The sequence below is a fragment of the Gadus morhua genome, chromosome 8 (genome assembly GCF_902167405.1).
Source record: "Gadus morhua chromosome 8, gadMor3.0, whole genome shotgun sequence".
Taxonomy (NCBI): domain Eukaryota; kingdom Metazoa; phylum Chordata; class Actinopteri; order Gadiformes; family Gadidae; genus Gadus; species Gadus morhua.
The window spans coordinates 14,059,266-14,071,760 of NC_044055.1; the positions used below are offsets into that span (position 1 = coordinate 14,059,266).

Consider the following 12,495-nt stretch of genomic DNA (forward strand, 5'->3'; position numbering starts at 1 on the left):
GGACTACAGATTAACTGTCGTTATCAAGGAGCATCTTTTACGATCACGCTATATGAAAGAATAATAAACTGGAACTGAACACAAAAGAAACCATCTGAATTCCATCATGTGACTTTATTTAGCTCCTCAAAACCATTTTTGGTGTACATTTGAATGAAACTCAACCACTAATGTAAATGTAGGATGCATTTGACCGGATTTTCAGACAGAAATCTAACCTTGTTATCACAGAGGGTATGTTTAGAAACATGTATCAGAGACTTGCGCAATTGAGGATAAAGAAAACGTGAAAGAACATTTGAACTTTAATGATTTGTAAAAATATATGTTTATATATATAGCCAATCAACTGTGGAAAATTTGGAAATTTCGAGGCTAGACAGCGGCTTTTACCTGGTGTAAACAATCAAAAAGGGGGAAGAATTTATTGAAAAATAAAAAAATTAGCAGACAATGGATTAAAACACCAGTTCAGTTATTTGATTAGAAACAAAAACACAGGAACCCAAAATAAGAATAAAAAATGTAAAGCTGATGTAAACTTAACCATGTTTACCATCACGTGAGCAAACAAGATATTTTCAAATTAGATTTTACCAAATTTTAACAAATGCATATTTAATGACAGGACAGCACTGGAGTGAGGCTACGACCACCACCAACACCACCACCACCCCCCCATTGTAATTAAAACAAGCTAAGTTAACGTTTATATCAATAAGGTGCCAATTAAAATAATCTGTGCATGATTAGTTCATGTTCTAGCACAACAAGGCCAATGGTGGAAACAATCAAAAATAAACAAAAACGAAACAGAAAAAGAGAGAAAAAGATAGTTGCTGTTCGTGAACTGGATAAATCCTTTCCATCACGTCAACCAGCCATGTTCCGTGAACATCATGTAGGCTACAACTGAAATGTTTCGATTTTTAATTCACTTAAATCAAAAAAAATAAAATAAAAAAGGACATACAGAGAATTGACAAACTCAGAAAAGCAAACAAGGTGTGTACGTGTCTGTGTGTATGTGTGTGTGTGTGTGTGTGACTGAGCACAAAGTTTCCGTTATAGGAACATTTTGAAAGAGAGCAAACACTTTTTTTTCTTTAAATACACCATTTACAACTGTACCAGCGCGTCGAGCTGTGGCGCGCCCGCTGGCGCGCGGCTCCGGACGGCCTTTCGGGCCTTCCTGGGAGTGACAGCACAGACTTGTGGGCGGGTACTTTAAGCACGGAAACAAGCGTCATCCAAACAACCTGCCTATAGCGATGACAAGAAAACAATACGGATTCTGAAGGACAAAACTAAAAGCATTAACTAGGAGCATCACCACCCATGGAGTTTTCAGTGCACAGACTCTCACCTGCCAGAGAGCGCAAGACAAGTGCCCGCTGCGGTCAGTTTGATATTTGCTTGACAACAAGAGCACGGGACACCTTCCTAGGTTTTAGTCAATAGCCGCAGATTGAACAAGAATATCTTACTTGATGGTACAGCTAGGCCAAAGGTAATAATACGTTTACGTTTTTTTAATCAAAATGTGGAAATGTGTTTCTGGAATAGATCCCATCAACAGCCAATCTTGGTGATTTGAACATTAATTTGTGGCAAGGGAATGCACGTTGAAAAACTCAGATATGTCAGAGAATCAGCGGAAACTGGGAGAGAAAGCTGACCGACTATTGCATAGTAAAAAAAAAAAAAATACGAAACTGTCACCAACTCAATTAAGACAAGCATGTCCTTTAAACCCTTCGGCATGAGATTAACTGCGGTTAATTGTTTAGCTACAGTTGGAGAAGTTCCAAGTGTGTACAAACAGATATGTTTTCACCGATAGCAGATCTGTGTCAAAACTTCCCCTCCCCCGTCCAAACTGATCCTGTGATTCAACGTACATATTGGTATAGGCTGAACAAGAGCGAATTGTTTTGGTATTTCAATTTTGTGAACATATTCCTTCTAAGCCCAATCGCCCTCCGACACTATAAATGAACTGTGAGTGAGTTGCGGGAGTAAAAATGTATTCACAACACATGAATTCTTGTTTTAATGCCAATGTTAAAAGAGGCGTAAATCTGATCGTAGATCTCCATTCACAATATACCTCTACTAATTAACAGTGGACTCAATGTGTTTTTCTTTTCATTCTTAATCAAACCATCACACTAAATCTATAGTTCTACCAGCTAAGGCAAGCTTTACACTTAATTCAATTCAGAGTAGCGTAAAGTGCCGTAAGGTCGAGATGAAACAACAAAAACAAAAACACTATATAGTGAGTTCTGTGGCACAGTTGATAAAAAAAAAATAAAAGACAAACAAAAGGCAAATCACTTCTAGAAGTGGCAGGAGTTGTTTTGGATTGTGCTTGTGTATAAAAAATAAACTGAAAAGGAGAGGGGTGAGGGTGGGGGGGGGTGAAAAGAAATATCCCAACGCAGAAAAGAAAATCCAAAACTGGAGGGGGAGGGGGGGAATAAGCCGATGAGGGTGATGCGGTCTCCCACGTCGAGCCGCGCTGTAAACTTTTCAAGTAAAGATTCCTGTGTTTAACGTCGCCCCTTATCTCCGTGGCCCGCGGCCACCATAGCTTTCCCGCTCTTGTGCCAGGTTTTTTTTTGGGGGGGGGGGGGGGGGGGGGACTGTTTAACCTTTGACCACCCCTCTTTGGCAGTAATGGTTTTGTGGAATTGAGAAATAATGCAGCTGTGCAATACCATTAGTTGCTGTCCTTTTTTCCTTTTCATATTTTTTCCTTGTTGATGCTGTTGTTTTTTTTGTTGTGGTGGTTGTTGTTGTTGCTGTTGCTATTTTTCTGGGGGAAGGGAGGGGGGGGTCTCTGTGTGAGTTAGCTGATGCTGAGCTGGGCGAATCCCATCAGTTTGATGTCATCAGGGATCTCAGATTCCTCCAGTCCAGACGCCTGGGAGATAAAGACACGAGGTGACACAGGGGGACAGGGTTAGCTCCCTAGACCCGGGTCAGGGGGACTGAACGAGCAGGAAATAGCCAACGGCAGAGGCTTGTTTCTCGACTTTGTGTTGTGGTAGGACTACGTTATTGTAGTGTGCGTTTAACTGAAGGATTAGGTTGTGCACTCTTACCAGTTTAAAAGTCACATTCCTGTTGTTTTGCGGATCGTCAACGATCTTCTGCAGATTGGCAGCCACTTGAGAACATAAAAAACATCATGTTATTAAAATAATATAACAAACGTGACCAATATGGATATAGGGAGCAAATAACATCCCAGACTGACAAACGACTTTCAGATTCAAAGATTTGAGGAACATTTAATTAGGCTAAAATTAGAAATGACTAAACAGGAAGTGGTCCAACCGCTACGTACCAATAACTAAGTCCCTCCCATCGACCAGGCCGGCAGAGACCAACTCCTGAGACACGCCATCGGCTGAATCTGACCACAGAGACACAGGAGAAAAGGACGACAAGGATAAGGTTAGGATTGACAAAAAGGCTTGCACAGAGGCTTCAGTACTAGGTCTTCTACATCATCTGTAGAAGACCTAGTACCTAGTACAGGACCTTGTCCTGAAACCTCTGTAGCCTTTTTGCAGCTATTACCCAGAGTGATAAAAGTGACTTCAGACGCAAGTCATGAAGGAGCCACTAGCGCTGAAGCCCCCTGTCCAACGTCTCCACCTGCAGTTTTGGAAGTTGGACATTGGGGATCGAACCACCGGGCCCTTTTGGCTTGGGGGGGGGGGGGGGGGGGTAGTATGCCCTTCAAGCGCCATAGTGGAGAGACTGACCTCTTCCAGGCATGAACTCAAAGCGGATGTCGTTGAGCTCCTTCTTCAGGTTCCTTAACCTCAGGACCAGGCTGATGGGGACGTTTGTGTTGAGCACCACCGCCACCGCTTCCTGTGGGAGACAGCGGGGTTTTGTCAGTTACCTTTAGTACTTCCTGTTGGGACACAGGTTCGATAACGGCCTGTGATTCAATGTTACATATTATTTCCACTGATTTCCAAGGTTTTCTATTATACATATTGTATATTATATAAAAGTTTTTATTTATTCCTATATGACTATTTATTTAGTCTCGTTAGCTGTCAATCATCACTGTAATACTTCCTGAATTCACTCAAATACAAGAAAAAGTACATTAGGTCATCGAGCATCAGGGCTGAATCGATCCAGCTCCTGGCTCTGTTGCTCTGGTCTGAGGGCCTCACCTGTGCGGTGGGTGCGTGGGAGGGGCTAGCTGAGGTCGCTCCTGCTGCTGGAGGAGGAGCTGCACCCTGTGGGGGCGGGGCCAGAGCATCAGCAGCCCCTGGTTGGCCGGCCTGCGCTGGGGGCGCGGCCTCACCCGGCTGTAGATGACCAGAGGCACCGACTGAGGGCGGGAACAGCTGAGCACCGCCGCATAAACAATTGGTTGGTTTTGTAAATTAATTCCCTATTTTCGGTCTCATCCAATCACATTAAAGAAGACGAATACGCCTCACGCACACACACACACACACACACACACACACACACCACAAGTCATGCAGATCCTCTGTGTTGGAGACAGTTTTAGAATTTAAGGTCCGCAATGATTGGACTCACCTCCATGTTCTGGGATCCGTCTTTCACCCGGGGTGACTGCAGAACGGACACGACAGATTGTCACGATTAAAAAAAGAATCAACGAAATCGTTCTCTTTCCCGGCACCACCTATCAAGAGTTGAGTTTGGCCCATTATGGAAATCATCACATGCCTTGACGAAACTCCCATTGTTCCCGTACATGTCATGAATTAAAGCACCAAATTAGACAGATCCCACACATTCAAACTGTTGTTCAGCCCTGGGATGAACGAGCCGCAGGGGAGCCCCCTCTCAAACCGGGAATTAAATCCCACGCCCAATTCTGCCACAGTGAACTGAAGTGTCCCTGTGGATAGTTAGAGTGCAAGTGTCACATAGACAGTGTCTCTGTGTCTGTCTGTGCGGATGTGCGTGTGTGTGGACACTCACTCGCAGGGCGGCAATGGCTGCCCTGCCCTCCTCGCTCTCCTCGTCCAACTCATCGTCGCTCCACTCCCACTCCCCGTCCTCCGTCTTGTGGAGTCTCCCGCTGGAGCCGGGGACCCTGCGCACCTGCACCCCAAAACACACCCCTCTTTAATACAACCTGCACCCCAAAACACACCCCCTCTTTAATACTACCTGCACCCCAAAACATACCCCTCTTTAATACAACCTGCACCCCAAAACACACCCCTCTTTAATACAACCTGGACCCCAAAACACACCCCTCTTTAATACATCCTGCACCCCAAAACACAACCCTCTTTAATACAACCTGCACCCCAAAACATACCCCCTCTTTAATACATCCTGCACCCCAAAACATACCCCTCTTTAATACATCCTGCACCCCAAAACACACCCCTCTTTAATACATCCTGCACCCCAAAACACACCCCTCTTTAATACAACCTGCACCCCAAAACACACCCCCTCTTTAATACATCCTGCACCCCAAAACATACCCTCTCTTTAATACATCCTGCACCCCAAAACACACCCCTCTTTAATACAACCTGCCCCAAAAACACACCCATCTTTAATACGCTTGCCCCCCAAAACACACCACCCTTTCAACCACCTGCACCAGACCTGACCATTGCCTATCGGCCACCACAGCCCCCATTTCCAGCTGGGACAACACTATTGGGCGACCAGCAGGTCAGTCTGGGCTCTCCAACAGTCAGGTTGAAGAACCACCTTCATATTAAGTGAGCCATTGATAGTCCCCCTGTCAGACAATCAGGTGATGTTACTGTACACCATAACGTGAACACTCCATCTCCAGAGGTCAAGGCAAGAGGAGCATAAAAGTCCTGCCCTCTATACAGACTAGCTCTCAAGGTACTGCCAGCTCTGCCAGCTTGGTTGGGAGGTCAGTCACTGACCCCTTAAGCCCAGTTCAGACCAAAGATTCGCCTCGCAATGACTTGCAACTCTCAACTCCTTGCGACGAGAAGGGCTGCGACGTTAATTTATAAAATTATTATTAGCTGGAATTAAATTTTCTTCTCTCTCCTCGGACCAAGTCTGACATCTTCGTATGCTGGAGTGGACAGTACGGGACCGGGACCGGGACCAGTACGGAGTAAGGCTGTGACGCACAAGTTGTTCTGTGCCGTGATTGGCTGAAGAGAAATAGCTACATCGGCAAGTTCTAAAACTGGACCTGGCGATTTGACATGTTCAATCTCTGGCGACTCCTTGCAACGGCATCAGCCGCGCTGCAAAGACCAGTTCACACTGCTGCGACTTTTCCCCTGCAACGTTCTAAAACAGTCTCATTGCAAGCAGTTGCGAGGCGAATATTTGGTCTGAACTGGCCTTTACTCAACAGAGAGATTCAAGAAACGTTGACCTTAAATCATTAAATCATGATAAGTCTGTTTACACAGACTTATCTGTGTTTCGATAAACATTCTATGGGTAGCTCATCGACAAATAGAGGTTATTTTAAGATTAAGAATGTCCTACCACAAATGATTGACAATGTTTAATAATAATTATGCACACACATTGCCAAATTTCAGTTGGAAATGAAAGCACCTGCACCCCAGTGGAAACCTGACCTTTTTCGAGCGCTCGGTGATGGTTGGCCCCTTCTGCAGGAGCCGTTCTTGCAAGTACTCGTTGTTCTGCAACAGGAGAACGATACAAAAACAACATTTTACTGTGCTGCTTCGCAAACTTCATGTTCGGCCGAAAAATCTAAATACACAGAAAATGGCAGGTTCGCTCACCTTGGCTTTGGTGAAGAATTTATGCTTCAGCAATTCAGCAGCAGTTGGCCTGAGGACAGCACACACACACACACACACACACACACACACACACACACACACACACACACACACACACACACACGCACACACACACACTTGTGAATGTTCCTTTAAGCTTCACACTGCAATGGAAGTTCTTGTTACCTTCTCATACGGACATGCAAAACTAATAAACTATAAATATGACTGGGAAAACTGGGGACAGAATAGCCTAGATCGAGCCCAGATGTCCACAGTCTATCTGCTCCTCAAGGACCTAATCTGAATTGACTAGGTCAAGGGTCATATCTCCACCAAGACAACGAGGTGAGGTTAGGGGTCTCACCTTTTCTCTGGGTCCTTCTGTAAGCACAGGGAGATCATCTTCCTCAGGGACTTGCCGTACTTCTTCACCATCTCCTTGTCCGTGATGCCCGTCTCCAGGCAGGGGGGGTCGTTCTGCAGGGTCAGCATCAGCACCTGAAGCACACACACAAACACACACGTTTTATTGACACTTGTACCACTAGAGGGCACCAGATTTTATTTAGCTAGCTCAGCCACAACTACAACAGTTTTAATGAAACATGTGAAATGCAATAAAGGCCTCTCTTGGCATCAACAGAGGCAGAGAGATTCAACCTCCTTCTTGCTTATAACCCATCTGATGACATGTAGCGCTGCCCTGGGCAACTGTTACTATGCAACACTGCCCTTGACAACTATTGCTAGGATACCACAGGTAACTCAAGCCATCTCTTGATCTTCTATTTAAGGCAATTAATAAATCCTTGCAAGCCTTTCAAAGATTTCTGAAACTATATCATGGGTCAGAAAAACGTGCAAGAAACGCATGTATGTACTGCCATCTGGTGTTGGCAAATCCACAGGCAGCTTTGGGAAGCACCCACGCATTAGAGTTTAGGTTCTCTGGGCTCGGGCCCCGGTCGGGTCGGGGTAGATCTTCTGGGCCCGATCTAGGCTCTACCACGCGGTACCTTCATGGGGGGGTATTTGTGGTAGGGCGCCGCGCCGGTGGCCAGCTCGATGGCAGTGATGCCGAAGCTCCAGATGTCTGCCTTGAAGTCGTAGCCGCGAACCTGCGAGGGGGAGGAGGGACGCCACAGTGTTGTAGACGAGTCAGAGTGCGTACATTGCGTTACTCTGTGGAGCTCCACTACAGAGACACCCACTACAGAGACACCCACTACAGAGACATCCACTACAGAGACACCTACCTGCTCCATGACCTCGGGGGCCATCCAACAGGGGGTCCCCACGAAGGTCTTCCGCACCTTGTTCCTGGTCATGTCGCCCCCTGCTGCTAGGAAGGCACTCACACCAAAGTCTGACGGTGGGGGACGGGGAGAGAAGGAGAAAGAAAGAAGAGCGAGAGTAAGAGAGAAAATATAATTATTTGCAAAGAAGCCACGAAAATAGGAGTGTAAACTGATCCATGAATAAATGTTGAAACTCGTGAAAATAATCCAGAGAGAAAGAGAGCGTGAGAGAAGAGTGCAATGTACAGGAACAAACAAGCTATTAGATTACCTTAATAGGATTCGGTCAAATCAAGTGGATAAGAAACAAAACATTGTTCTAGCAGTGTGCCTGAGATATTCATAACTCAATAAAAGCCAGCGCAGGGGAGGGGGGAGGGTGAGAAAGAGAGAAAGAGAGAAAGAGAGAGAAGATCTGACAGCCGTGTGGTTTAAACAGCTGCTTAGAGTCTAACCAAGCAGGAAGTGATGAGATAATGTTCTGGCTCTTGCGGTACAAACTGAAGTTTACCTGCAATTTGCACTGAACCATCATCTCCTAGAAGAATGTTTCCTGCCTTCAGATCCCTATTAAGACAAGGCATTGGTTAGCTATGACATCATCAATCATTATTAGTCATCTGTAATGAAAGATAGTGAGTCGGCCATAACCAAGAGATATGGGGCTGGTGACACGGTGAACCAAACACACCATTAGACCACCCACACACACACCTCTATGACAGTGCATGAGAAACACCCTTCAAGCCCTCACTTCACTGTCTGCCTGGAGTGCGCGCACACGCACACACACGCACACACATACACACACACACACACACAGTGTAACCCAGTTATCCATCTGATCTTGACCAGCTCCACCCTCCCTTGGTTTTCACAGCAGGCTCTGTTTAGCACCGAGCCACCAGTGTCCAGGAGACCACATAGGCTAAACCAATTCAAGTTCATGGGGGGGGGGGGGGGGGGGGGGGGTATAAGGAACCATACAAGCACACCCGAAACAAAACACTGAAAGACAAAAACACCTGAAAACCAAGCAAGGTAACCAATAAAAATGGACTTCTTTGGACACAACAATTTGTAACATATACACAGGAGGTGCAAACAGCCCACAGTACAGTAAGTACAGTAGTATCCCTTCTTCCCCTTTCCCTCCTGGGTTTCAGCGACGCCACCACGGTCCTGGGACAGGACGTTATGTAAAACAATCCTCCTCAATAATACATTTCCAGTGTATTAAATATTGAAGGGCCTGGTCCTGGCCATGTGAAAACAGCCGGGGGAGAGCGGCCAAACAGAACAATTTCCAACAGCCGCCGCCAAACAATGATAGCGGAGACGCTTAAGGCGCATGTGCCGCAGTAGCTAACAGCCGCGAAGATGAACCCCCGAACCCAGGGATGTGTTTGGGTGCTTGGCTCCTGGCCGAGAGGTTAAGGGATCAAACTCCAAATTACGTAGTCAGCAAGCAAACCTCTACCTGTGCTCATTCAATCGCATGCGTCTTAAATTCACGACAACGTCGCTTCTGGATAAAAAGCTGTAGCTTCCAAAGCTGACCTGTGTATCTGTCCGTTTTTGTGGAGGTATTCCAGGGCTTCCAGCACCTCCTTCAGGATGCTGGCGATGCTGGACTCATCCAGCACCCCGGTCTTGTGCTCCCCACGGGAGATGATGTGCTTGATGATGTCCAACACCGAGCCTGGAGCACGGAGAATGGAGGAGTTAGGGTGGCTTCTTGTACTGATGGTGTTTGAGGAAAGGGAAGCAACACAGTCATGATCTCATAATAACCTTAACTTTTGAGAACACTCTTAAATGTATTATGGTGTTTGCAGAAAGGGAAGCACAATTGTAGAGCATGTGAGGTTCCTCCTGCTCACAGAAAAAACTGACACTGATACAATGCAGCAAGTATAACTTGCTTCAGCACTTTCTGGGTAATAGTGCTGTCAACCCAAAAAAACCTAAGAAGTCGATGGCTAAAATCTATGCCATCTAGAGAGAATTAAGTGAAACCGCTAACCTCTAATGGGTTTATACAAGGAAATGTAAACATTCAGTCAGAGTAGCTCATAGCTAGATTAGAGATAGGTTAAACAGGACAAAGAAAGTCAAAGACAACTTCAAGATAAGTGTAGGCTGAGAGAGAGAGAGGGTAGAGATAGAGAAGGAGCAGAGAGAGAGCGAAAGAGAGAGAGATCTTAAAGCCAGAGAAAGACTGAAAGAAGGAGCGAGAGAGAAAGAAAATAACTGAGAGAAAGAGAAACCATGACTGAAGAGCACTCACCGCCACTGAGCAGCTTCATGACTAACCACAGTTCATCCTTCACCACGAAGGAGGTGTAGTAGGAGACAATGTTGGGGTGATGACACTGGCTCATCGCCTGGATCTCTTTCTGCAAAAGGGTTGAAACAAACAGACGCTTAGCAGGCACTTTCATCCAAGGTGATTTACAAGGGCAAATTCTGACACATCATCATTATGTTGCAGTTTCGGGGTTGGTAGGACATCTTGCTCAAGGAGGCCGACTGTTTGACCAGGGGGTCAATACAACCCAATAGCTTTCGCCTGGGAGTTGAACATTCTAGCCACGAAACTTTATCCTAACCCCCTAATTACCCTTTTAAAAACAAAACAAACAGCTTTCCTTGTTGCCTGCGATCCCAAGCAATTCACTAACAAAGGAACCCACAAATTGACACTTAAGTCGTAAACCTCAGACATATCAACATCCAGGCCAGTCATTGCATCGCAGCACCACACCATTTAAAAGTGATCCTAACAGTGACTGTTACCATGGAAGTGTTTTGGTGGCTGTCTCCCTTCTCCCCTAGATTCCCTTAACCTAATTCGGCAGTGCCTTAGAGTGGAGGCTGTACCGTCTGTGACCTGTGTTATGTCACTTCTAGGCCAGCCAACACTCAGACACAGCCCAGGGTGAATCCGAGACTGTGGATGTTTTTGGCATCCACCACCACCAGAATCACAGACACTGGCTTATCTGTCTGGGGTGCAGCACATCAAATAGTGTGGAGGGGATGCACTACTAACATGCTAGAAATATGGTACCAGTGTTATGCAGCGGGTGGGTATAATGCTACTTACCAGGAGCTCGTCCATACTGGTTTGACATTTCTCCAGGTTGATGCGTTTGATGGCCACCTTTTCCTTCCTGGGCTCGCAGTAGGCCGCCTGGACCACCGCTGTGGCTCCGCTGCCTGTGAGGGTTGACCCGAGTATGAGCGGTTAGAGGGAGCCTCCCCGTCACTGACAGCTAGACTTGCAACGTACCGTACTAATAATCATTGTGATATTATGTCTAGCAAATCTGAAAATTACGCTCGTGTCCATTAGAGCAGTCTGCTTTCATTCAGTCATAATCCTGGATCAAATCAGTCACATAGCTTTCTGAAGGACCTAACACTGGTATGACTTACTAAGCCATATCATAAGTCAAGCAAAAGGGCACCACCCATTTCCACATTCCACCCTTTAATCTTCATGCAACGACTACTCACTCGAGTTCGCTGGCTAGCATCACGCTTCTTGACTAGCCATGCTAGCTGGTTAGATGATCAGATAACGTTACCGTTCACTACAGTCAACGCTGGAGACGGGAAGCTACTTTGGACCAACAGCGGGTCCACTAACAGCTACACAAAGCCAATGCTGTCTGGAGATCGGTAGCATTGGCTGGCTAGGTATGGCAGGTTTAGCTAGTTGTTAGCCATCTAACGTCAACCAGAGCGCTAACGTTAGCATTAGCTTACTCACCTATCACCTCATTGAGGATATAATCATCCTTGTCGATTGACCAGGATTGGGAGCTCTGGTCGTCAGCCATGTTTCGCTACGTACACACTGTATACAGTGTTGTTGTTGTAGAATAGGCAAGTGTTTCTTAAATAGCAACGTTGTGACTAGTCCATTCGGCTCCAAGGATGGTCGCTGGCTACTCGGCTGACAACTCCTGCTGCTACTGTCAACACAACGTTCCGGGCGCCGCACGCATTACGTAAAGTATGCACGTATTACGTAACATGTGAGGCGGAATCAGAAGAGCGCCATTTTAAGCGTGGCAAATTATGGACCTTTCGAGTAGCATATAGGCTCAATAAATGCTATACACTTCACGTGAAATATATGAATATTTTCATTAAATGTATGCATCGTTTTTTTGTCAATAATATAATGACATTCATGATGTTTTGACATTTGCGTATTCTTTCCTCTTTCCCTTCCTCACAATTTGAAGCTCTGTCTACCCAATTTACTCGTTAGAGGGCGTAAATGTTCTCCGTACATTTTTATGTTGCACACCAATACATTTTTGTTACTTTGTCTATCATACATTACAAAGATTTAGCAAAGGTAATACAAACAAACCACTGAAATTATACTTAAA

General features: G+C 45.7%; 1 protein-coding gene across 3 annotated transcripts; it reads right to left on the reverse strand.

Moving 5' to 3' along the window:
- Positions 1–95: 95 nt before the first annotated feature.
- Positions 96–12,094, reverse strand: LOC115548526 (serine/threonine-protein kinase OSR1). Of its 3 annotated transcripts, XM_030363244.1 has the most exons (17): positions 11,865–12,094; positions 11,196–11,308; positions 10,377–10,485; positions 9,647–9,788; positions 8,598–8,653; positions 8,045–8,154; positions 7,805–7,906; positions 7,153–7,286; positions 6,786–6,834; positions 6,615–6,680; positions 4,993–5,115; positions 4,582–4,617; positions 4,206–4,382; positions 3,780–3,891; positions 3,356–3,424; positions 3,111–3,175; positions 96–2,929 (listed from the first exon to the last, which is right to left on the reverse strand). In XM_030363244.1, exons 1-17 carry the CDS (start codon positions 11,932–11,934, stop codon positions 2,855–2,857), a joined length of 1,608 nt encoding a protein of 535 aa, XP_030219104.1. In that variant the 5' UTR covers positions 11,935–12,094; the 3' UTR covers positions 96–2,854. The 3 variants fall into 3 exon arrangements, with proteins under 3 accessions (XP_030219104.1, XP_030219103.1, XP_030219102.1); XM_030363243.1 differs by having other exon boundaries at positions 4,206–4,343; positions 7,805–8,154; XM_030363242.1 differs by having other exon boundaries at positions 7,805–8,154.
- Positions 12,095–12,495: the final 401 nt, after the last annotated feature.